At 38.1% G+C, this 27538-nt stretch overlaps 1 protein-coding gene across 4 annotated transcripts in view; it reads right to left on the reverse strand.

The window, feature by feature from the left end:
* CTNNA2 (catenin alpha 2) overlaps window positions 1-27538 on the reverse strand; it is a 1254514-nt gene that overhangs the window by 972756 nt on the left and 254220 nt on the right. For all 4 annotated transcript variants that reach the window (XM_066267520.1, XM_066267518.1, XM_066267521.1 and 1 more), the window contains one exon: window positions 24886-25081. In XM_066267520.1, the coding sequence (XP_066123617.1) occupies window positions 24886-25081 (196 nt within the window). The remainder of the gene's footprint in view (window positions 1-24885; window positions 25082-27538) is intronic.

The following is a 27538-nucleotide window of genomic DNA, read 5'->3' on the forward strand; positions in this document are numbered from 1 at the left end:
TAGCTCTAGATTCCAGAAAAATACATGAGCTTCATTGTGACAACCAAAAACATCTCCAGATACAGTCAAATGCCCCATGGAAGGAAGGGCAAAACTGCCCGCCAGTTCTAGATCTAGGCTGTCCAATAAGGTGACTACTTAAAATTGAGTGAAATTAAATAGCACTTAAAATTTTAAGTATCACTATATTAGATAGCACAGATATAAGACATTTCCATCATTGCAGTATGTTCTATTGGACAGAACTGCTTAAAAATCAAAGAATATGACAAATATATGACAAAGGAAATAATAAAAGGAAATAAAATAATAATAATAATGGCACCATTCCAGAATATCTTCCCTTATGAAACTCCTAATTATCCAGAAGAGCTGTTTAAATTTAATTCCTTGTGTAAAGTCTTTCTCAACTCATCTTTTATAACACGAATTTCCAGGAGGCTTATTCCTAGTGATTCAAAATGTAAGTAATAATTAAGGACAGTTGAAAAACAAGTAATTATTAGATAGGCACAATGATAGAGCTGGGTTATTGGTTAATCTCTACTAATAGCTAAATTAGAAAGCAGTGTGAAAAGAATCTTAACCAGATTTATAATCCAGAACTTTCTAAAGAGTTGATCTGGATAAAGACCCTGCTGTTTAATAAATAAATAAATAAACCACAAGATAAAAAAGTCAATTGACTTACAAAGGGTTTCACTAAAACAATTTCAGAAGTGTCCTGCACAGCCATCCAGCTTTGAGCATGTTAGTCCTTTGAGCATATGAACCAGTTGGCCCAAAGGAAATTTAATGATTAAAGAACCTTCTTGTTTCAAGATCAGATGTGGTCTCAACATGGTGAGAGATCAACATGAGGTCACATTCCAGAAGACCAGGAAAAATTTAAGTCAAGATTTTTAAAGAAAATCAAAAGATCTTATTAAACAAAATTTAAGAACATTCATGCAACCTACCTCCAGCTTCACAAAAAACTTGAGCTGGGTTCTTACTGGCTATAGTGTGACTGTGTGTGTGTGTGTGTGTGTGTGTGTGTGTAGGCTGGCGAGAGTACTTTTTTTTTTTCTTTGCATTTTTCTGAAGCTGGAAACAGGGAGAGACAGACAGACTCCCGCATGCGCCCAACCGGGATCCACCCGGCACGCCCACCAGGGGGCGACGCTCTGCCCACCAGGGGGCGATGCTCTGCCCATCCTGGGCGTCGCCATGTTGCGACCCTCCTGGGTGTCGCCATGTTGTGACCAGAGCCACTCTAGCGCCTGGGGCAGAGGCCACAGAGCCATCCCCAGCGCCCGGGCCATCTTTGCTCCAATGGAGCCTTGGCTGCGGGAGGGGAAGAGAGAGACAGAGAGGAAGGCGAGGCGGAGGGGTGGAGAAGCAAATGGGCGCTTCTCCTATGTGCCCTGGCCGGGAATCGAACCCGGGTCCTCCGCACGCTAGGCCGACGCTCTACCGCTGAGCCAACCGGCCAGGGTGCGAGAGTACTTTTGTGTCTATGAAGCTTCATAGTTAATATATCTCTTCAAAACACCACTAATAGTCTCTTACAAAACTTAATCTCAATGGTGAAGAAACAATACTTTTTATATTTCATAATTTTAGGCATGTGATGCTACTGTGGATTCATGCTTTCAGAAAGTAGGTATTGAATACCTACCAGGTCCTGCTTTATGACAAGAAGGTGGGATAGGTTCCATTAATGAATTCATTTAAAAAATATGTTCCTATTAAATGCAACATGTATACTGGGCATTGAAAATAAGAACATTCTCAGAATGATTATAATCTTATGAATGGTAAGAAGGCAAAATTGAGAAAGTAGGCAAGTAACACTAACACAAACCAAAAAAGAATATATCCTGTTAGAGTTACAAAGTGTCAAGTCTGTACAAAAAGAAAGCTTGCATCTCATTGTGGAAATTCAGAAACATTTCTAGAGGTTGCCTTTAAACTCCATTTTGAAGATTAGGTAGGATTTTGCCATGTTTCTGTGGGAAGAGATGCTATTCCCAGCAAAAGCCACCCTTTAATGTAGAAGGGATGAGTGTATGTTCTGGAGTGCAGGACACACGGCTGGGGAGCAGAGATAAGTCTCACAGGCACTCAGGGAGTTAAATAATAGCTTTAAGCATCTCTCCCTGATTCCTTTCCCTCTCTGTCTTTCCCTCCTTCCTCCCATCCTCCCTCCTTCTCCTAAATAAAAGGATATCACTCAATGTGCATATGGAATTTATATTTTGACAAGCTCCCAGGCAGTTTTGAGGTAGGCTGCAATTGAAAACCACCTTTTACTTAGGTAAAATATTCTACTTAGGTAGAATATTTGAAAATATAAAGTCAGGAAATACAGCTAATTTGGATAGTTTTGGGGGAAAGTGTGAGTGACTTATGTCTCTGAAAATGTTTTAATAGAGGAGATACTCTTTTCTTCTGTAGTTTTTAAGGAAAATCAGTATCATTTCAACCAGTACTCATTAAATGTGTATGAAAACAAACACTGAACTAGGGGCTTTCATTTCAGCTTAACCACACTGTCAATGCATTTGTTTTTGAATATAATTTTAAGTCTGTTAAGTCTTCTTGTTGAAGGATGATGAGAGAAGTAGTTCTGATCCTTAATTTCCAATTCTTTTACCTAGCCCCTACCATAACCTCTAATTATTTCTACTGTTTCTAATATATACGTACTTATACTATGTATCACCTTTATAACAAGGGGGCCTCCAAGCAAAATTACCACATGTCACCTCGGGGTTTGGTGCCCATCTCTTTCTTGCTTGGTGGATTGTACATAAACCTATTATCCTTTCTGCTTAGACTCTGTGGGGAGCTCATGCCCTCACCCCCTGGGACCACATTCTGGCTGTAGTCTACCATAAAGAAAAGTTTTAAAATGCACTGGAAACACTGTAGTCCTAAAGTTTTAGGAAGGTACGGTCTAAGCCACCCACTTCTTTCTCCTGTTTTATGGACCACTTCTAATCTCAAAACCTGCTTATTCTGTGGCCTGAGGAGAACCAATAAGGTTATATTCTGAAGGGTCCTGAAACTTATTAAAGAATGAAAATTCTGTCTCGGTTTCTTATAGATGAATTGTTTCTGTCAACTTTAAATTTAATGTTCAGTTCATCAGGGAAAAAGGCTAGAAGAAACTACCCCAAACCTCAGTAATTCAACACAATAAAACTATATTTCTCTCTCTTGCCACAGTCTAATAATGGACCAGGGTGGGGATGGGAATACCTGGTTCCTTAAGGACCCAGACTCTTGCTTCTTAATGGCCTCAGAGACTTGCGCTGTATTTTCTTCATCATTAAGCAGGGAAGATAGAAGGTAGAGGGTGGAATAGGAGCTGCAGGGGCGGCATTGTAAATGGTGTATGGCACATCTGTCAACTTCCTATTGGCTACTGCCTAGTCACATGCCTCAGCTGGCTGCAGAGGAAGGTGGTAAATGTAGCTTACTTTTCTGCTGGGAGAAAGTCTGCCATCCTATGTTATCAGTATGCATTATAAATTTAATCATAAATCACTGTTTCTGCACCCAATTCATTATCAATTTAGTCTGTTGTGGTTCACAATTTTTCAACAATATTTTTGGACTAAATATTTCAATGACTAGACTTTAATGTATAATATATATGTATATGTAGCAATTCAAATATAACATTACACATGCTTATTGCTAATGCAAACACACAATACATTTTTCTTGGTTGAGTGAAACTTCATTATGTGTTGGCTTAAGCTTTATTCTTTTGAAATAACTAAAAACATATAGCTAAAATAAAGAAAATCAAATTACTGAGTTATCTTTAAACCTAAAATAATTAAAATATGAAAACTTGCTTAAGCAATAAAAAGTAACATAAATTTTGCCAACCAAAATTTATTACAAAATTGGTAGTCTAAGTTAAAGTGACCCAGTAGGGCCTGACCAGGTGGTGGCGCACTGGAGAGAGAATCAGACTGGGATGTAGAGGACCCAGGTTGGAAATCCCGAGGTCGCTGGCTTGAGCGAGGGCTAATCTGGTTTGAGCAAGGCTTATCAGCTTGGACCCAAGGTCGCTGGCTTGAGCAAAGGGTTACTCAGTCTGCTGTAGCCCCCAGGTCACTAAGGTGCAACAATGAAGAATTGATGCGTCTCATCTCTCTCCCTTTCTGCTGTCCCTATCTGTCCCTGTTTCTGTCTCTCTCTCTCTCTCTCTCTCTCTCTCTCTCACACACACACACACACACACAGTGACCCAGTAGGACAGTCACTTAACTATGTAACTGTGTATCCCCAGGATACCACTGTCCATTTTGTCACTGACACATTTCACTACTTCTATTGTTAATGTGGGCAGGAAATGAATGCAGTGGGATACTGTCTTTTTTTTTATTAAATTTTTATTTATTTATTGCATTATTTATTTTTTTATAGAGAGAGGGATAGATAGGGACAGACAGATGGGAACGGAGAGAGATGAGAAGCATCAATCATCAGTTTTTCATTGCAATACCTTAGCTGTTCATTGATTGCATTCTCATATGTGCCTTGACCACGGGCCTTTAGCAGACTGAGCAATCCCTTGCTCAAGCCAGCAACCTTGGTTCCAAGCTAGTGAGCTTTTTGCTCAAACCAGATGAGCCCGCACTCAAGCTGGCGACCTCAGGGTCTTGAACCTGGGTCCTTCTGCATTCCAGTCCGATGCTCTATCCACTACGCCACCACCTGGTCAGGTTGGATACTGTCTTAATATGAGTCCTAACACCTTCCAAGTACGGCATAGCCAACAAAAGCTTTCAAATTTAACTCATATTTATTAGATTACTTCATATTAAACAATAGAGAAAAAAGAATATCATACCTGAAAACCCATGTTCTAGACATATTTATTAGATTACTTCATATTAAACAATAGAGAAAAAAAAATATCATACCTGAAAACCTATGTTCTAGACCTGATCCTCCTCTAATGCATCTACTGAGCAGTTACTAGAATCAGAGTTCTCCTCTTTAGGATTCCAGGAAACAATGCAACCTTCAAGTTTTTTTTCACATAAAAAGTTATATGACTTTGTGATTGTGGGCTTATTATAAAATCAATGGATGATATTATATCATATTAAGTTTGATGATGAATACCACAGAAATATAAAAATGATGCTTTTTTGCAGAGATGTCAGAAAATTATGTAAGAAATAGTATGTGGTTTAGTACTTCTAATGTATATCCTACTTTTTACCTTGAAATGCTCTTTGAAATAAAAGAGATAGATAGAATAGAAACAGACAATATAGATAATGAAGGTGAAAAAAACAAGTCACGAACACCAAAACAGTTATATTCTGCATAGAAAAGATAATGGAGGAAAAGCTACACAGAAAGAAACAGAGGATCAAAGTGTGTAATAAATTCAAAACTATTTCTGCTGTGTGAAAAATATATCAGGGTGCCGTGCAAGATGAATATAAAGTTGAATATTTCAACAAAACAAAGAAGAAACATTGCAACATCAATCTTACTCTATACCTGGAAGAATGGGCTCGAGCTTATAATGTTTTTTTGCCATAGAGAAATGCAAATTGGAGATCATAAAGAAAACAGACCAAATGAGTATGAATGGCATAGGTTTGATTAAGACGGAAAGAGAAAGGGGACAGGGGGACATTATCTAAATGTCCAATCACAAAACTGTCAAATAACAGGACTTTTTCTAAACATCTGGAAGATATAAAAGCTTTCTAGAGTAAGACTCCAATTACTGGCACAAGAGCATTTGGGTGAACAAAATGAACTAACAAGCAAAATAGAAACAAACTCATACATAGAGCAGGCTGCTAGCTGGGGGGGGGGGGGGACATGGAAAGATAGAGCAAAAAAGGGCAATAAAAACCCCTCCTGAACAGGGACAACGGTGCAACGATTGCTGGGGAAGAGGAGTGAAGATGGAGGAGGGCGGGGGGGAACAAATGGTGATGGTCTAAGACCTGACTTGGGGGGGTGAACATACAATAGCAATACGGGGTACAGGATTGTGGTACAGAACCGGGCACCTGGAAACTGTAAAATTACATTAAGCAGCACCACCCCAATAAAATTCAATTAAAAAATAAAAAGTGCCGAACATAAAAAAATAAAATTCTAGTAAACTAATAACTAATCCTGGAAACAACAAAAAAAGTTTGTTCTGATCCTAGAAGGTAATTCTAAAACATCCTGGCACTCCTGGAGTAGGAGATGTTCAGAATAAAAAATAAGCAATGTAAAATTGTGTGGGTGTATAAATTATTGCTATCTAAACTATATTAAAACTACATTTGAGATCATTATTAAGCTCATATAACTGCATGTTTCAGAATTTATCTTCTTGAAAGCTGAACACGGAAGTAAAAAGAGCAGATTAGAAACATACTCAATTACTTTAGTGATTATATTCCTTTAATTGTGAACATAAGAATGAAGTACAAATGTGGATTCAAGAATGCTAATTTTTAACCAGCTCCTGCCTGAAAGCTGGGAGAAGCAGGTCAATTGTCTTCAAACTGTTTCTAATATTTACTCCTATAATCTTTATTGTTTAAGCTTCAAAACACTTTCTGCAGAGATAATGCAATGATCTGTTTTCCAAAGCTGAAACAGAAGAGTTAGGAAGCACCTCTGCAAAAGGTGTGTAGATTTTTAAATGTTTGTATCTTGACTTTTCCCCCCCTATGTCTTTCCAGGTACTTGTCTTGCCTTCCACATTGGAATGGAAGGCAGCTATGCTCACTCTTGCACCACCAAGCAGTAACAAGTGTCAGACAATGTTGGAGAGGCTGTGGAGAAAAGGGAACCCTCATTCACTGCTGGTGGGAGTGTCAACTAATACAGCCACCATGGAAAAACAGTATGGAGGCTCCTCAAAAAATTAATGATATTATCATATGACTCAGCAATCCCATTTCTACTCAAAATTTTTTAAAACATTTATTCACAAGGATATGTGCACCCCTACATTCATTACAGCATTATTCACAATTCTCAAAACATGGAAACAACCAAAGTGCCCTTTGATACATAATTGGATAAAGAAGATGTGGTACATACACACACACACACACACACACACACACACACACACACACACACAATGGAATACTACTCAGCCATAAGACAAGATGAAACATACTGCTGCTTGCAACAACATGGATGGTTGTTACGCAAAATAAGTCAGACAGAAAAAGACAAGAACCATATGATTTCACTCGTGTGGGAAACAAACAAGAAAAACAAAAAGTCATAAAAACAAAAAAATACTATGGTGGTTACCATAAGAATGGTGTGTAGGGGTATTAATGGTAAAGAAGGTCAAGTATATGGTGACAGAAAATTTGACTTTGAGTGATGGTTTCACAATGCAATATACAGATGATGTGTCATAGAATTGAACATTTGAAACCTACATAATCTTATTATAATGGCACTATCGCCCCAATAAGTGTAAAATTAAAAATTGGAATATAAGCTCCTCCAGAGCCTAACCATGTCTTAGTTGACTAATCAAAATTCAACACAGGCAATCAACAAAATGAAAAGGCATACTCCAGGTGGAAGAAAATATTTGTAAACCATGTATCTGATAAGGGGTTGATAGCCACAACATAGAAGGAACCCATACAACTCAAGAGCAAAGAAACAGATACTCCAATGAAAAAAAATGGGCATAGTTTCTGAATAGACATTTTTCTAAAGAAGACATACAAATGGCCAAAAACTATATGAAAAGGTGTTCAAGTTTACCAACCATCAGGAAAATGCAAATCAAAACCACAATGAAATATCACCTTATACCTGTTAGGATGTCTATTATCAAAAATAGAAGAGATTTAAAAAATGTTGGCAATGATGTAGAGAAAAGAAACTTGTCCATTGTTTATGAAAATGTAAATTGGTCTAGTCCTCATAGAAAACGGAATGGAGTTTCCTCAAAAAATTAAAAATAGAACTACAATATAATCCAGGAATCCATGCCTGGTTACTTATCCAAAGGAAATGTAATGATTATTTAGTAGAAATATGTGCACCCCCGTGTTCACTGCAGCATTATTCACAATAAACACACATGAAAACAACCTAAATGTTCATTGACAGGTGAGTGGGTAAAAAAAAAGTGGTATATATGTATTTGTGTATGTGTGTGTATAAATGTATATATAATGGAATAGTGTTCAGACTTCAAAAAGAAGAAAATCCTGTTATTTGCAACATGGATAAAACTTGAGGGCATTATGTTTTGTGAAATATGTCAGACAGAAAGACAAATACTGTACCATCTCACTTATATGTGGATTCTAAAGTAGCTGAACTTGTAGAATCATAGAGTGGATTAGTGGTTGCTGGAAGCTAGAAGAATGGGGAAAGTGAGGAAATGAAGGTCAAAGGGTACAACTTCCCCTTATAAGACAAATAAGTTCTGGAATGCAATGTACAGCCTGGTGAGCATAGTTAACAATAACATCTCGTATATTTGAAAGTTTCTAAGACAGCAGATCTTAAATGTTCTCACAGTAACATCATAAATAAAATGGTAATAATGTGGATAAAGAATGAGTTAACTAACCCTATCATATTCCTTAAACTTATACAATGTAACTAATATCTTAGTTATAACCAATAAAACTGAAAAGAAATTTAAAAACCAACACAGAGCTCAGCAGAGCCAGTCTTCTCTTCTTCCTTCTTTAAAGCGAGTTAAAGAACATTTTACTTGAAGATTTGGTGTCTTATACGAGAAATTAAGAGCAGCGATAAAGTAGACTTGCTCGGAAAAACACAAATTAATTAGTGGTGAAATCAGCCTGTTTCCCTTCTCTTCAGGAAAACAAACATAATAAAACAGAGCTTGGGGGAAGATTATTATACCAAGAAAAGCAACCACTTGTAATTTAGAACTTTTGGCGTGGAACGAAGATATATTAGTTATAAAAGTCACATTTATATTTTAAATGTTGTATTTTAAATTTTTAGGTAATGTTATAGATGACTGCTATGGTTTCAATGGAAGGCCAGAGAAACAGGTCAATATTTTTGGTTGTGACATTTAAGAAATTACCAAAGCGGCAAATTTATAGAGCCTGCAATAGGACATAAATCAATTAGTCTTTCTTTTCTACTTATACTAAAAGATCATATTCTAATGGATATAAATATTTGATATTTTTGAATTTTCATCCTTTAAATAGTCCCATATGAATCTGCATCCATGAATAATAATAGGTTATAAGACACAACAAACTGTAGCCCACTCCGATACAGTGCACACGGCAATGTTATTAAATGCTTTAAAAAAGCAATCACACTTGAGCTCAAATTTCATTCCATTCATGAAAACACAAAAAGTACAAAGAGAACCTAAAACTAACAGGATATTTTATGCCAATTATACTTCAATTTAAAAAAAAAAGAGTACAAAGAGAAGTGACATCAACACTGAATATACATTATTTCAACAAGATGTACCAACTCACATAGTATTAATTATTTTTAGAAATTCAAAATAGAAGGCCAGTTTGGCTTCAGCACACCAACAAATCTGAGTTATTCTCTGATTGTTAGAACTATTTTTTAAAAGTATAATTTCAAATAAATCATAGCAACAGTTTTTTAAATCTTTATAATTATTCACATTGAAATAACAAATATGTAGCAAAAACATGGATTTAACCAAAAACAAAAAAAATTATCTAAATATTTTCTTAAAATAAATAGCTTTTAGCTTATCTTCTAGTTTCATAAAGGAAAATATCATGCTTTTAATAGCAATGCAATATTCACATATTCAATTTGAAAAATGATTCATATTTTCTTAAATACTTTCATTCTGACATTTATCTAATTCTTTAAATTTTACATATTAGATGAGACTGGCATTATTACTTCACAAACAGGAATTCTGACATAAAATGGCTTGTTCGCATCAGGTCAGACAAGTGGCATTTGGCAGAACTGAATGTCCAGTGTCCCCAAGTACATATGGAAAAACCGCAGGGATCTCCCATTTTGGCATCTATACTACAGTCTCCATTTGTTAGTTTAAGAGCATTTCAAGAGAAATTCAGCACCAAGTGGCAACCTATTTCCAAAAGCAAGCTCATAAACACTGCACAACATGGAGATTTAAGGAAAAATATAGCTATACTCTCACCTACACATATAATTGTTGCAAATTCACAAAGAATCATTAATCAATGCTTACCCACTGTGATAATTTAATATGTCCAGACTACATGACCCAGTTATTTAATCAAGCACTAACATAGGTGATAGTATTGAAGCCTTTTGCAGATATATTAGCATAGGTAGCTACATATTAATAAGGGAAGGAAGCAAAGGGAATCAGACATTAAAAAGTCCGCTTGCTTCACTAGAAAATGAAAGTTTCAGACATCCCAGGGGATTGCAGCCTTGCTCCCATGTGAGGAGGAAGGACGGTCTTTTCAGTCCCCAGGGTAAGTGCTTCTACTTTGAGGCATATGAAGTAGAAGCCAAGATAGCAGCCATGGAGGCCTGTCAGTCTAGCATGGGGAAAATATCAGCTTGGTTAGGGGGAGGGACCATGGAAAGCCCGCAGAAGACTGGAAAGTTGATTGGCTGGACAGAAGAAAACTAGTCCTTCTCAGCCAAAATAATATAACCCAGGCTAACAAAGGAGCTCTTTCTTCTGTCGCTTGGAAACGTCAACTTGCCCATTTGTTCAGGTGTTCTTCAAGCAGCCACGCAGCCCTAAGAGCGGCATGGGCTGAGAGCCACCTGTGCCCTGGTAGCGGTGGGGACTCCCAAGTACAAATTCTGAGTGCGGCCTGGGTACAGCAATGCAGCACCTGGACTGGACTAAGCTTTGATACGGATTGAACCATCGCACAGAATTTCTGGACACTGGTATTTTTTCTTGGGTTTAATGAAGACAGGACTGAACTTCTTTCTTGGCAGGATGGATAGAGATTAGACACTGGGAACAGGAAGGCAGCTGTCCATTTCAACTTGAATAAATGTTACCATAAGAGCTCCTTCCACCCCCAACCCTCCATTCTTGAATCTTTGTAATGCTCTTTCCTTATGACTCTGTGGAAGAACACCATGTCCACCAGCATCAGATGTGGCTAAAATCTATAATCAGTTTACTTTAAGAAAAGGATATTACCATTAATTAGTGTGGGTGGGCATCAACCAATTAGCTGAGAGTCCTTAAAAGCAACAGCTGAGAATTATCAGAGGAGGGGAAGATATTCAGAGTGCCCAGTCCACTAGCTTGCCTACTTCGTAGTCCCACAATCTCGTGAACAATTCCTCAAAACAAATATCTTAATATGTATATCTCATATTAGTTATGTTTCTCTGGAGAACATTGATTGATATACGTATCTTCTCTTTTAGCTGGCTTAGAGATAACATATATAATTTCCTACTTTGTTCTTTATGGAGGGGACTGAAAAGGCCTTTCTGAACAAGTGGTTTAAGTTAGCATTTATATAATGCGTACTATGTGTCAGTCTCTGATTTAAGTACCTTGCCTATATTAACAACTACCTATATAATAAGTACTATTATTAGTCCACCTTTACAGATGATGAAACTGAGGCCTATGAGAGATTAAGTAATTTATCTACCGTCAAACAGTTAGTAAATGTTGGAATCAGGTTTCAAATGTAGGTTGTCTTTTTCTATAACCTACGCTTTTAATGACTACGCTATACTGCCTTAAAATGGAAGGACTTACAATATATTTTAGGTCTATACTGTTAAAATTCAACTTGGCCAAAGCTATTGATTTAAGTAACCAGGTTATTAGTCCCATTTCTAAATGAGAAAAATATGAGGGAGAATGTCGCAGGGTTTGAGCAAGGGCAATATTACAGTTATCTACAGCTAAGGTCCAGAAGTCAAAATTTTGGCATCTTCGGTATAAAGAGTGAGATGATTAATAGAGAAGGATAAAGCCCAGGCGCAAGCATTCAAATATTTAGAAATCTAAGATGTAGGACCAAAAGGTGGTAGGAGTAAAAAGTGGTACTGCCAAAGCCAAAAGAGGTGAGAACAGAGAGGGTGGGGCTCTGGTGATGGGTGGTTGTCAACTCCACAGGATGCTATTAAGGGGTTGAACAAAGATATAGAATGGGAAAGGGCCTGTGAGAGGTTGAGCAAGGATGCAGAGAGAGACAAGGCCAGATACGACAAACAGCTGAACCCAGTGACTGACCAGAGCAGGTTCCATGCAGGGTTCAGCTGAAAGCCAGACCGGAGTAGATGAAAGAGGGACTGCTCATATGTGGGAAAGTTATTTTTTCAACTCATGGCAAATAGATTTGTGATAGAGTGAGTATAGCAAAGTGTTAACGGCAGTCTGAGGTGGTAGTTTTCCAGGTACAGGAATTCCCCATAAAATTGTTTCAACATTGCTATCTGTTTGAACTTTTTCATAATAAAATGACAATGAGAATGGATGAGAAGTAATGATGCCCAAATTCAGGACTGGTTCCCTGGCCCAGGTTGGGCAGTGGAAGCAGGAAGGGAGAAAATCTCAACATCAAGGAGGAAGCCAGCAGCTTCCACTACATTGAGAATGTTTTGTTTATTAAAGAGAGGGGTCCGCATACTGGTTTTCTTGTTACTCTTCATGCCGTTCTGACTATAGTATACTACAGAATAAAAAGAAAAATGATTGCAGAGTAAGGAATTGAATGAGTAAATGTGGATTGTTCTTTGAAAAAAAATTTGTTTCAAAGAAGCACGAAGGTGAGGTAGTTGTTGGAGGGGTCTGCAATTAGAGAAGGTTTTCTGCTTGTTGTAACATGTTTGCATGCTCCTTGAACTGTTCCAACAGAAAGGAAGGAGTAGGATGATCACGCAGGTGCAGTCCTCCGAAGGTGACGGGCGAAGGCACCAGGAGCTCCAGGGCAGTGGCTAGCCTTGGGAGATAAAGTGGCTTTCCTTTTCTCTTTCTTTCTTTTCTTCTTCTTCTCTTCTCCCCCCCCTCCCCCTCTCTCTCTTTTTACCCACAGGAACACAAGGATAGATATAGAGTATCAGGCACTGACTCTTGGTTTGAAAAGAGGTCATTCATCTCCTGCCTTTCCTGTCTGACTTTTCCACCTCTATTTTAACTGGAAATCTGTTTTCAGCTTCCAATGAGTAAGATAACCTGCTTCACCCTGAAATTCTGGGGTGGCATCTCCACAGGACATTGTAAGGCCTGATTTCCCATCGCCTATATGTCCCTCCAGAGGGCTGGTCCTCTGGGACCTTAGAGAAGCATGCACTTAACAGGACTCAACTTGGTTTTAGAAGCTTTTGCCTTGCCTCATTTATTTGGTTTTCTAGAGTAGAATCCCATCTAGAAGCACACTCCCTCGGTCTCAGTTTCAGCCAGGCCCAATGCTGACCAAGAGGGCCTGGGCTGCATCAAATTGCAGACATGTCTCATAATTAGGGATGCCTCCACAAATCAGCTTCTTCTTGGAAAATCTTATCCTGTTGTTATTCAAGATGCTTATGTCAAATGCATTTCTGATTGAATTACATACAGACTTAGCTACTGGAGAGGAAATGCTTGATAACAAGGTTTCTTTTTATGTGGGAATGCAGACTATTTCCTCTGATGCATGGTTAGGGTCAGATGTTTCATTTAAGAACTTTCTCTTCAGACAAAGTGAATTTCAAATGAAATGAAACTGATTTAGTGGTCTACCTGAAGACTTTCTATTGTGATAACAAATATCTTAAAACTTGACATCTACAACTGGTCTGTTAGGAAGTGTAAGAGCCCCAATAGCAGATAAAATAAGAATGATGATGCATATAAAGGCCATCAAGCTTTAGAGCCTGCAGCATGCTAGAGTTAGTGCCAAACACTACAGGCATCCTGTCATTTGCTCTACACAACAGTCCTGGAATTCTATGCATGATTACCCCACTTAACTCATGCAAACACTAGGGCAGAGAGAAATAACTTGCTCAAGTCACAGCACATGCAGCAAGAAAGTCAGAGTTGGAATTTCAACCTAGGTTCACTGCAAAACTGCTGCTACCCCCACTGTGCTCCTCTGCCCCCGCCCCATGCCTGCCCTGAGTGGGTGAACACTGCTCAGTATGTCTGGGACCTGATATGTATTCGGATTAGCTACTTTCCCTGCTCCTCTCTAAGCTCTAAACTTGCTTTTTCTTTAGTCTTCTCCCTTGGAGTTCATTTGCTTTCTTACTGTGTTTTGCATATCCTGGAAAGTCTCTTTAAATCTTTTCTGTGAAAGCTAAGAATGTTTTCACTTAGGCTGATAAGTTTGGACCTCAATAAAGGTTATTAAAGAAAACAGTCCTAAATTGGCAATCTTCTAAATTAGATTTCTCATTTGATTCATTCAGAGGTATGATTTACCACTCTCCACCAGTCAGTTTAGAAATATCTCAGCATCCACACGGTGTTTTTTCTTGCCATTTTTGCTAAGAACATCAGTAGAAAGTTTTTACTATTGTGATTGCCTAAATTAATAATACCTTAACATTAGTTAATTGCAACAAATGTACGTAAAATGAGTATGTGAAAGGTTTCTTTACTCTCTTTGAAAATTTCTTTATTTAATGGCTTTATTTATTCATTTTAGAGAGAAGGAGAGAGCAAGAGAGAGAGAGAGAGAGAAGGGGGAAGAGCAGGAAGCATCAACTCCCATATGTGTCTTGACCAGGCAAGCAAAAGGTTTTGAACCTATGACCTTAGAATTGCAGGTCAAAGTTTTATCCACTGTGCCACCACAGGTCAGGCGAAAATTTTCTATAAATATAAACTATTCAAAAATTAAAAGTTTATTTTAAGAAATGGAACAGGCTTGACCAGGCGGTGGCGCAGTGGATGGAGCTCCGGACTGGGATGTGGAGGACTCAGGTTCGAGACCCCGAGGTCACCAGCTTGAGTGTGGGCTCATCTGGTTTGAGCAAAGCTCACCAACTTGGACCCAAGGTCACTGGCTCGAGCAAGGGGTTGCTCAGTCTGCTGTAGCCCCACGGTCAAGACATATATGAGAAAGCAATCAATGAACAACTAGGATGTCTCAATGAAAAAAAACAAAACCGGATGATTGATGCTTCTCATCTCTCTCTGTTCCTGCCTGTCTGTCCCTATCTGACTCTCTCTCTCTGTTAAAAAAAAAAAAAAAAAAGGAACGGGTTTAAGTGATTTTGTATAGACATGAGTTTTCTAGTTTTCAATCCTAGGAGTAAATACATATTTAGGATCGAGTTTACTGGATTATATGGTACTTCAATATTTATGATATTTTTATTAAAAAGAAAATAAAAGGCCAAACTGTCTTTCAAAACAGATGTATCATTTTGCATCTGAATGAATGAGAATTTCTGTCATCCCAAATCCTTACTAACATTTGGTATTATCTATCAATTTGGGGAATTTTATTGACTCCCGAAGTCATATAGTAAAATCTCACTGTTGTTTTAATTTACACTTCTCTAATGACAAATGAGGTTGATTTTTGTTCGTATGTTTATTTACATCTGCATATCTTCTTTGATAACAAGTCTGTTCAGATCTTTGTCCATTTTAAAAATTTTCTTCCTTTTCTTATAGTTGAATTTTTGAGTTCTTTACATACAAGAATTTATCAAAGGTGTAACTTAGAAATATTTTCTTCCAGCTTACTATGGCTTGTCTTCATTGTCTTTCACAGAGCAAATCTTTAAAATTTTAATATTAGTCCTTATATCCACTTATTCTTTGTGTATCATGCTTTTAGTCATCCCATATTTTAATCACACTTTCATAGCCTATCACCACTCAGAATGCATGAAAGTGGGTGGGGAGGGAGAAAGTCACCTGGTCATCAGGAGACATAGGTTTAATCTCTCTCCAGAGATATAAGAATACCTTTCTCTCCCCACTCTACTATTTATTCTTTTGTTCTGTCTGTCTCTGCTCACTGGTCTTCAGTTACTCAATAAATATTGATTGAGTAAAAAAATAATAATAATGGGCCTAGTTGACACCACTATATCACTCCACACATGAGATTGGGTCAAAACAATGAAAAGCCTAAATGAGCACAAATAGTTTGACCATACCTTTGACTGAGAAACTGATTCCCCAAAGAAACTAGCTCTTTTATCTGTACTTTCTTGTCAGTTTGCTCCACGAGATCCCTCTGAAACTTGGGTTAGGCCTATGTACCTCTTTGTCTACATCCTAGACTAGCACATCTTGGTAGCTGGGCCATGTCTTAAATCTGTTGATGAAACACAATTAAGATTAAACAATTGTACACTATGTACCAGACAGAGTGGGCAATCAGAGAAGGTTACTGAAGATAGAAAACCCAAGCAGCTGTTCCACGGCTTAAGAAAGAGGCTGCGGTAATATAATGATGAGACGGCATAAAACCAAATGCTATCACACCATGAAATGGATCTGTCAATGGGATAAACATGAAGAACAGTGTCTATCTTAAAAAGGTCAGCTTTTAGACCTACTTTAAATCTCAGAAGATTCACAAAGACAACATGTGAGCCCCATTGCTGATAGATGCTGTTACACAGCAAATAAACAAAATAAAAAATTTAGCCTGTTATAAAATGGCCTTTTCAGCTGCATAAGTTATATTTAATATGTAAAATATCATAGAAATATATGAGAGATTCACCCATATGCTAATGACAGAAAAAAAATACATGAAAACATCTGCAACAGTGGTCAAATATCAGATATCCATGGTCCATTAAAACTACCTCCCCTTTTGTTCAAAATAATTGAGATAATTTCATCCAGTATGCTATGGTTCTCATGGTATTCTGTAAACACATTGTTTAGTAATCTCACGATCTCTACCAATTTTCCAGATACACAAATGTCCCATCTGCCTCACCTCACACCACCAACCTGAGCTTTCTCCCTTTGTATCTACAATTGTTCTCTCCAGTGGTTCCCTTCCTTGATCTATATGTTCCAATACTTCTTATTTGAGTTGAACAAAAGAAACAAGCAAGCAATCATATTCTTTGTTTCTCTTTAATCTTTCTCCTATTATTCTTCTACTTCTCTCTTTTCATCTGTGACAATCTTCTGAATCATGCATTAAGTGCTTACAAAATAATTCTAACACATGGGTCCTCATTTGAGTCCCAATTATCTGCAGGGGAAAAAAGAAATATGTGTAGTCTATAGTTCAGTGATGACCAAGGAAAGGTGCTGTTCCCTTTCCTGCATGCATCCTTCCTTCAGTATCTACTCCTTTCTATTCAACTATTGTCCCTGCAGCTTCCTGAAAATGTACTTTTTAAGTATAATTAATGACATCTTCTTAGCAAAATCCAAGGCTTTTTCTCATTATTCATCCTCCATGATCTCAGAAGAATTTGAAATAATTACAACATTCTAACGTCTAGATTGATCTATGTCTCCTTTGTAACAGACTCCTCTTACTGTCGGGTACTCTCTGTATTCAGTATTCTCGGATCTCTGGTGACATTTCAGGTTATGCCTTCCCTATCTAATTTATTTCTGTTCTATCTTCTCATCCTTTTTGGCATTTCTTCCCAAAACTAAGCCTACATTGCTCTACTCTTTTCCATCTCTTTACTGGCAAGTAAGTCCTCAAAAAGCTCTGTCTCTGAAAGCTTCATGTATCAACTCCAGAGACTCCCAAATTTCTTTTTGTTTCCCCAAAGTTCCATTCCCATAGTTTAGTTTTGTTTTTTTGTTTGTTTGTTTGTTTTTTGTATTTTTCTGAAGTGAGAAGCCAGGAGGCAGGCAGACTCCCACATGCGCCCGACCAGGATCCACCCAGCATGCCCACCAGGGGGCGATGCTCTGCCCATCTGGGGCATCGCTCTGCCACAATCAGAGCCATTCTAGAGCCTGAGGCAGAGGCCACAGAGCCATCCTCAGCACCCGGGCCAACTTTGCTCCATTGGAGCCTTGGCTGCGGGAGAGGAAGAAAGAGACAGAGAGAAAGGAAAAGGGGAAGGGTGGACAAGCAGATTGGCACTTCTCCTGTGTTCCCTGGCCGGGAATCGAACCCAGAACTTCCAACGCCTGGCTGATGCTCTACTGCTGAGCTAGCTGGCATGGCTCCATTCCCAGAGCTTTTAAACACCTGCAAGGCAGTTCTCCTTATTCATCAATGTTTAAAATCAAAGTAGTCCTGTCTTCCCACTATTGTCACCTCTTAAGATGTCCCAATTAAGTAGACCACAACCAAACACTTAGAATAAAATGCTGACTTGTCTCTTCCCTTCAACAAGTGGCAAATCTTATTTCTGATCTATTGACACTATCTCAATCCTAGACCATCAAAATATTTTGTCTTGTTCTTTTTTTCTCTGCTATATTATAATAATACCCCAACAATATCTGAGTTCAGTCTTTCTCTGATTTATTCAACTTTTTATGAAGTTTCCAAATTAATATTTCTAGAATATTACTTAAATGGATAGAAAACAACTTCCTTCTTTCTTTCCTCCCTCCCTCCCTCCCTCCCTTCCTTCCCTCCTTCCTCCTTGTTTTTTTTTTGTCTTGTTTTCTAAACATAGCATGGTTTATGAACTTCTCCCAATCTGATCTCTTCCCATCACTTTACCATTTTTATAATTACACTTGAGTGTGAAACTTGTCACCAAATCAGGGCTTCTCTATCTATCCTCCAATTATCCATGTCATTCTTATCATTTTTTTAAGTGAGTAGAGGGGAAATAAAAAGACAGACTCTTGCATGCACCTCAACCAGAATCCACCCAGAAACCTTTGTCTGGGGCCAATGCTCAAATTAACCAAGCTATCCTCAGTGCCCTAGCCATCAGTCGAACTAATCCAGCCACTGGATGCGAGAGAGGAAAAGAGAGAGAAGGGAGAGAGGGAGGAGGAAGAGAAGCAGATGGTTGCTTCTCATGTGTGCCCTGACCAGGGATTGAATCTGAGCATACCAGGCCAATGATCTATCTACTGAACCAGTCAGCCAAGGCCTTATCTTTTTAATTTAAAATCAGTTTGCTTAAAACTGAAATGCATACTCCATTATCCTTCATAAACTTTTCATCAATGTTCAGCGTAATATCTTTGTGCTAATTCCAGCAGTATGTCTTCCTTGTCTAACAACTTAAATATTAAACTGCCCTATAGATGTGGCCCCCTAGTATATACTTACATAATCTCTGAGTCCTACAGAATGTCAGGTACCATAAGACATCATTGTGCATAGGATATATAGATCCACATTTTAATACAGAATATCAAGTTGTTTCTCATACATAAGTATCCTACATAATACCTATTTATATCTAAATATCCTACAAGCACATAACCTTGTACAATGAATAACTGCCATCAGCTGCCTAATGTGAACTACTAGTCGATTAACATGGATTGATAGATCATCCAAGTGGGGCCGATGGCAAGGGCAGATTAGTGCATTTATTCTTAATTTGTCTGCAAAATGGAATCACCTAGGAATCTTTAAAAACCTTCATGGTTAAGTCCCACCCCAGAGATTCTGACTTAAATGATAGAAGGTGAAGCCTAGACATGAAGCAGTTCAAATGCCTCCCAGGTGAGTCTAACATTCATTAAAGTTTGAGAACCTCTAGTTCAGTCCATAGTTTTCAGCCTAGGAATATCTTGCTGGTAAACATTAAAAGTGTTTTGGCATTCCCTGTGCCAAGCTCTCATTGCCCCAGAGCTTCAACAGTAAGACCTGACTGGAGTAACTGTGTTTGCATTCCTCAATAGGAGCTTTTCTGTGTTTATTTACTGGCTGCACAATTGTTCCACCACAGCTTTCTGGGAGCACTCACTACTGCCATCAACACTAAGTCACACTGATCTATTCAAGCCCCTTCTCAGAGACTACTGGATTCTGATTGAGCTTTCAGCATCCTGATTGGAAGGGCCCGGATTTCTCATTAATAGGGAGGGGCTCTATTGCTATGTAATAAAGACTAATGTATTAAATCACAATTAAGTAATAAGCTCTGATATATATATATATATAAATATACATAGTATATGCTATATTAGATATTACTTATATATTGTACATAATATTTTAGTTTTTTAATCCTTGTGACTTTCTATGTAAAACAACCTAGTGAATCAAACACAATAATTACTGTCTGTATTTGAAAAACAGAGACAGTGAGGCTGAAAGTGGTTATCTGAATTAGCTTAAATCATAGAGTTATTGGCCAAAGAACATTAGAAGTCACATATCTTAATAAAACTTCTAGTGCTTTGCTGACTCCCCATGTAAATCGCTTTCCTAACACCTGCCACGTGTTAGAGAACCATGCCAATTGCTTTAGGAGAGAGGGAAATCTATACACATCATTGTTCCTCTCTTGATGAAGTTTAAACTTAAATTAGGAAGATTATCTATATATATGTAATTAATTTAGCTATGATGAAACAGATACATACACTCTGACCAAATTGTCCATCTTTACCCAAGTCTAAAATATCACTATTCTAATGTTTTAATACACTGATTTTTCTTTATGTATATTTTGATAATTTGTTACTTATTTTTAACATAAATGCTATCAGAAGCCTACTCAGATATGGTTTTTTAATTTTATAACCTATAATGAAAATCATCTACTGTAATATTCCAAGGGAAAAATATGTATTATCACCACTGATACTGAGCACTTTAAAAAGTCTGGCATGCAGATCAGGTTGCTTAAAACTGAAATGCATACTCCATTATCCTTCATAAACTTTTCATCAATGTTCAGCGTAAATATCACTTTCTTTGTGCTAATTCCAGCAGTATGTCTTCTTATTTAAGAGAGATAATATATTTTTTAAAATTATAAAGCATTTCAACCAATGCTAAGGTTAATCATATGAGATACAATATGACATAGTTTAATAATATCATACATGATCTTATCAGAGTACAGTACTTATAACCATGAATGTTGTGAAACTTAAAAAAAAAAAGGTTCTATATTAAAAACCTGAAAATGGAGGACAGTACTAAACCTTGTGGCATTTATTTATGCTGAAATTTTTTTCAAGTGGCAATACTTTTGATCATTTGATTTTAAAAAAGCAGAACAATTCAATAGCAAAAGACCAACTTTAATAGCTTTAGATCCTACACTACCTATTATTTAATAAGTAAGGATGTAAGGATGTCAAAGGTCCTTTAAAGGAGGACAGTGTTTCTAAATGTCAGTATTCCCATAATTACTGAACATCATCTTACATATTAGAAGGTAAATTTCTAGAATGGAAGGAAAGATTCTGTTTCTGAACATTTCCAGTAACTAAGGTCTCCTGCCCTAGTCCTCACGGGTCCCCCTCATATTCCATTCTCTCCACCCTTCTCTGAAAATCATCTCATGCTCGCCTTTGTAAATAAAATCTATGTACCAGACAAACAGGATTGGGCAAAGCCAGACAGTGTAAGGAGACAACACAATAAAGAGCTGGAAAGGGAAGATGGCCGATAAGAAGACCTCTGGGCACAGAACTGGAGGAAGAGCCCGAGGCCGTTGTTGCCAAGGAAGAGAGGCACTTCTTACACATGACAGGCAGCTGAAGGGGGTGGGAGACGGTTAAGACTCAGAGAAACATGAAAATAGATGTTAAAGGCTTTTTCCAGTAAAATGTTTGTCATTTTGTGTAATATGCAATGTTTGCCTTGAATCTGACACTGTTCAGAGAGAGAGAGAGAGATGTGACAGTTGAGCTTTATACAGGTGACATAGGCATCATTTCTGAGGCGTAATTTTTTCTTTTTTTTTTTCTTTTTTTAAATTTATTTATTTATTTTTTTTTTTTTCTTCTCATTTTTCTGAAGCTGGAAACAGGGAGAGACAGTCAGACAGACTCCCGCATGCGCCCGACCGGGATCCACCCGGCACGCCCACCAGGGGCGATGCTCTGCCCACCAGGGGGCGATGCTCTGCCCATCCTGGGCGTCGCCATGTTGCGACCAGAGCCACTCTAGTGCCTGGGGCAGAGGCCACAGAGCCATCCCCAGCGCCCAGGCCATCTTTGCTCCAATGGAGCCTTGGCTGCGGGAGGGGAAGAGAGAGACAGAGAGGAAAGCGCGGTGGAGGGGTGGAGAAGCAAATGGGCGCTTCTCCTGTGTGCCCTGGCCAGGAATCGAACCCGGGTCCTCCGCACACTAGGCCGACGCTCTACCGCTGAGCCAACTGGCCAGGGCGCGTAATTTTTTCTGTAAAGAGAGAATATAAATAATCCAGGGAAAGTTTAAAACATGCATAGAAGAGTCCCCACTGTAAGCTGTCCTAAATTAGCATCTTTAAAATTTCCCACTCTAATATCACTAGAACAGTCTGGCCAAAAACTGTCAAAAACACAATTTCATATAAGGGTCAAGAGAATGAAAATATTCATTTCTACAGAAGGTATCAAAACTAACTTCTAGAAAAAATAAAAAAAGGGGGGGGGAAGCTAAGTTGTTGAATAATCTAAAAGGAAAAATGTATCATCATCAAAGAAAAATCTTCTGAGAAAGTTGCCTAGGAACCAGTCACCAGTGTGGTGATGGTCTCACAGTGTATACATTTGTCAAAACATCCATTTGTACACTTTAAAATGTGTACAATTTATTATATGTCAATCTCCCCCCCGCAAAAAAAAAAAAATGGAAAAAGTTATCCAGGCTATAGATGCATGGACACAGTGTTCATCTGTAATTTAGAAGGAATATCAGTATTCAATAGCACTTAAAAACTTGTAAAGTTACACATTACTAAAATACATACACAGATGCACTCCACCCATATTGAATAAAATATGTAAAATTTAACATTTCAAATTAAAGTAACATTTATATTAGGGTAATGGAAACAAAATGAATTTTTAGCAGGAATAAGGTGGCCGCACGCAGAAAGTGGTTGTTGATATAGAAGGAGGGTTGGTATTTCTTGGGCCTAACGATCCAGTTTGTAAATTTTAAAATTGATAGGTTTATAAGAAGAAAAGAGAACTTTCATGCATTTATACCTTCAGCCATTCAACAAGTATTTACTGAAATTTTATGAATACTAGGAATTGCAAATCATTGATCAGTAAGAGATACATGCTATAGTCTCTATTACTTTATACTCTGGCAAGGAAGAAAGTAAACAATCAATTTAGCACACAAATATTAAACTATCCTTTGGAAACTGACAATGAAAAGAGCCAAGTCAGGAAAGGTTTCCCTGGGAAAGTGTACTTTGAGCGGGGGTTTGCAGAATGAGTCATCCTTAACTGTGTAAAAGAAAACAGCATGTATAAAGGCAGCTAAAAAATGGTTCTTTCGATAATTTTTTTTTGAGAGAGAGAGAAAGATAAGAAAGGAGAGAGATGAGAAGCATCAACTTGTAGTTGCATTACTTCCGTGGATCACTGATTGCTTCTCATATGTGCCTTGACCAACCAGGGGGCTCAAGCCAAGCCAGCGACCCCTTGCTCAACAGAGACCTTAGGCTCAAGTCAGAAACCTTGGGATCATGTTGATGATTTCACACTCAAGCCAATGACCCCACACTCAAGCTAACAAGACTGTGCTCGAGCCAGATGAGCCCGCACTCAAGCCACTGGTCTCGGGGTTTTGAATCTGGGACCTCAGCATCGCAAGTCAATGCTCTATCCATTGTGCCATCACCACTCAGGCAAAATGTGGTTCTTTTGAATAATTAAACAGGAATTCATCTATTTAAGAGGTATTTAGAAATTACAATCTATGGGACTGTATAATACATTGTATTTGAAAGGAGAGAAAAATGACAATGATACCAAGATGTCAGCACTGTGCAACTGGGTATCTACATGTGGCATTCATGGAGGTAAAGAATGCAGGAGGGAAACCTGGCTAGAGAAGATTTCTGTTCTGATTTCAAGGTGCCTCAGAATTTTCAGCTCAAGATGCCAAATAGACAAATGTTTTCAGAAAGTAGCATAGGAACCAGCAGTTGTCAGGGACTGGGGGAGAGGGAAACAGGAATTTTTGTTTAATAGGGATAGAGTGTCAAGCAAGATAAAACAGTTCTGGAGATTAGCTACTCAAAAATGTGAATATACTTTATACTACTAAAATATACACTTAAAATAGGTTAATGATACATTTTTATATATATATTTTAACACAAAAACTTTAAATGTTAATAAATGGCATTTTAGCTAACTAGTTAATTATATTATTGATCAATTCATTGATAACTAGATAGCTAGATTCTTGAGGAAAGTTGTGACCTGAAAATATCAACTTGGGAATCATACAAAGCAACAATATCTTTACATGACTTGCGTGATTCTTCTCCTCCCTCCATCCTTAACATGCTGGTGTTTGTTGACTCTAGCCAGATGAGGTCTTCTCATCCTACTCTCCCTGTCTAAAGCCTGAGTTGACACAAGAGTCTGTTTTCATCTGAGAGAAAACAACCTGAGGACTCTGAAGTAAGAGCAGCCATGGAGTGCAGCTGTGCTATAACGCCACAGCAAACACACCTCTTTTCGATTCTGGATCTGATTCTAGCAAATACTAAAAACGATGAGTATAGGCGGAGAGAGAAAAAAAAACATGACTCCTTTGAGCAAATATACATTGATTCCAGAGAAAAATCCATTGTTTACACATCCCTCTTGAACGTTCTTTTTTTAAAAATAAGCAATTAGCAACTTTTTGTTGATTGATTTTAAAGACACAGAGAGAACAAAGGTGGGGGGAGAGAGAGAGAGAGAGAGAGAGAGAGAAGCATCTATTTGTTGTTCCACTTAGTCGTGCATTCGCTGGGCACTTCCCATATGTAACCTGTCCCGAGATCAAACCCACATCCTTAGTAATTCAGGATGACTTTCTAAGCGACTGAGGTAACAGGCCAGGGCCAACCATGTTACTCGCCTACCTTGTTTGCGTACATCTTCCACAGCAGCAATCAATTCTTCTTTGAGATCTTGACTCTCCTTGGCGATCTGTTCCCCCTTTTCCAGGAAGTTCTGCGTGGCTTGCTCTACAGATGCAGCCAGTACATGGGCTTTCTTTGACCTCCCTTTCTTTTTACCAGATGGGCCTTTGTTGCTTGTGTTAACAAGGGTCGTCACCTTAAATATGAAAGGAAAACTGTAAAACGACTCTGCAAACTATCTAGAAATAACATTATCATCTCCTAATTTTTAAATATCCTTTGTTTAACAGATCATGAAAGCAGATCACATAGCTTCAACTGAAAGAAAATGTGGAATTATACAAATTAACACTTACATAAAGTCATTAATTTCAAGCAGAAAAATAAAAGTATGTGAACATTAGGAGAAGCAGACTTGCCAGTAGCTCAAAGTCCCAGTTCCCTGGAGGATGTGCTTTTGCAGGTGGGCAGACACAGTGTTTGTTGGAGTGACCAGTCTCTGGGAGGGAATAAAATCAGACAAAATGCCGAATTGCCTCTGAGCACTGAGACAGGAAAAGCAATGCTGAGTCCTGGACGAAATATCAGGGCCAGGTGAATGAACAGTTAATAAACACTGGGCCACCAGGACCCAGTCCTTACGTGTCACCTACCAAGGACTTCTGAAGATTATTTCTACTTCTCATTTCATCTTTTAAAATCAAAATGGTAAATGTAATCTGAGAGGACTGCATGATTCAGTCTCAACATTTGGTTAGCCAGCTAAAATTCTCAGAGTTGAAATCAGATTTGCATTATCCCTCCTCTTCTAAGTATCATAATTTGGATACATATCTCAACTGCCAAACTTCTTTTAGCACTGTATTGAGAGCTATTTAATTGCTAGCAAATATTTTATTATCTTTTCTTTTCCCTTTTTTTCTTTTTAAGTGAGAGGAGGGGAGATAGAGAGATGCACCCCAACCAGGATCTACCCAACAATCCCTGTCTGAGGCTGATGCTCTGCTCATCCGGGGCCGTGCTCGCAACCAAGCTAATTTTACGCTTGAGGTGGAGGCTCCAGGGAGCCATCCTCAGCGCCCAGGCCAATGTGCTCAAACCAGTTGAGCCACAGCTGCAGGAGAGGAACAGGGAGAGAAAGGGGAGGAGTGGAGAAGCAGATAGTCTCCTCTCTTGTGTGCCTTGACCAGGAATCGAACCCAGGACCTCTATACAGCGGGCCAACGCCCTACCACAGAGCCAACCAGCCAGGGCCCAGGGCCACTTTTAATATATTTTAAACAACCTGTTATTGCCTATAGAATTCTGGACCTTTATTTTCTCCCAGTGAGAAGTTTGGGATGGCAATGAAAGTAATGTTCCCCATTCTGCTCAGCAAAAGTTGCTGGTCATTGTTATCCTGTATTTGAATCAGCTTCATAAGCATGTAGGCACTATGGCTTATTGTCATTGACATTTGTCCTGCTTAGCAAACAGATTTTATTGGAGGTTATCAAGAAAGTTATGCCATAGAAAAGTTCCAACTACTGCAGTTTGTGCTGTTTACGACAACTCTGAAAGCAAGCCAAGTGATTATTAGTCAAAGTCACAATTAATGTCTGGTCAATTTATGGGGCAGGAGGTCACACAAGAAAACATATTAAATAAATGTGAACTAAGATGATAAACACAGGTAGAATAGATACTTAAGAAGTGGTTAATACAATAATAGGAGACTTCACAGTCAGCTTTGTTTTGATTGCTAATTAAATGGCATGAATTAAAGTACCCTATAATAACATTTAAGTACAACACTATACACAAACACACAAAGAAATGTGAAATTACTACAAATAAGACTGTTAGGTAATGGTTGTTAGTTGTAAAATGTGTATGCATACATTATAGAATTTTAAGTTCCGCCCACAAACTGGCAATCATCAGAAGAAAGACAGCCGGTCACAAAAAGTACCTTCAGGGGTGCAGGAGTGTTCTCGGTAATGAGGATGGAGTCTAACACGCGAACACAGAACTTTCCCAGGGGCCTCAACTATCCCAACTTGCCAACTCCTGGAAACACAGGCCTCTAAGTTAACACAGCAAACATCTCAAAGATCTTTCTTTAAATATATTTATTTTTTATTGAATATATTTGACATGTAACATTATATGAATTTAAGATATACCATGTGTTCATTTGATATGTTTTTGTATTGTAATATGATTGCTGTTGTAGCTATGTTCAGCAGCTCTATCGCATTCCATAATTATAGTATGCAAGTGTTGTCTATATTCCTAATACTGTGCAGAAGATCTCTTTTTAGGTGAGGCTCTTTATTAGAGAAAAATATTGCTATTCTCACTGATATCTCATCCTTCTCATTTTATACATAATTTTGAGAAGTTTTATGATCCAATATTTTATTCTCAAATGAGAAAAAAATAAATGGGGAGGGTGTTAATTTTAGGCATATTGACAGTATTGGGAAGTAAAATCTGATAGTAGATTGACCTGTGGTGGCTCAGTGTATAAAGCGATGACCTAGAACGCTGAGGTTGCCAGTTCAAAGCCCCGGCTTGCCTGGTCATGGTACATACAAGAAGCAACTACTACTACTATGAGTCGATGCTTCCTGATAACTCCGTGCCCCCGCCTTTCTCTCTTTCTATCCTC

Source organism: Saccopteryx bilineata, chromosome 3 (genome assembly GCF_036850765.1).
Source record: "Saccopteryx bilineata isolate mSacBil1 chromosome 3, mSacBil1_pri_phased_curated, whole genome shotgun sequence".
Taxonomy (NCBI): Eukaryota; Metazoa; Chordata; class Mammalia; order Chiroptera; family Emballonuridae; genus Saccopteryx; species Saccopteryx bilineata.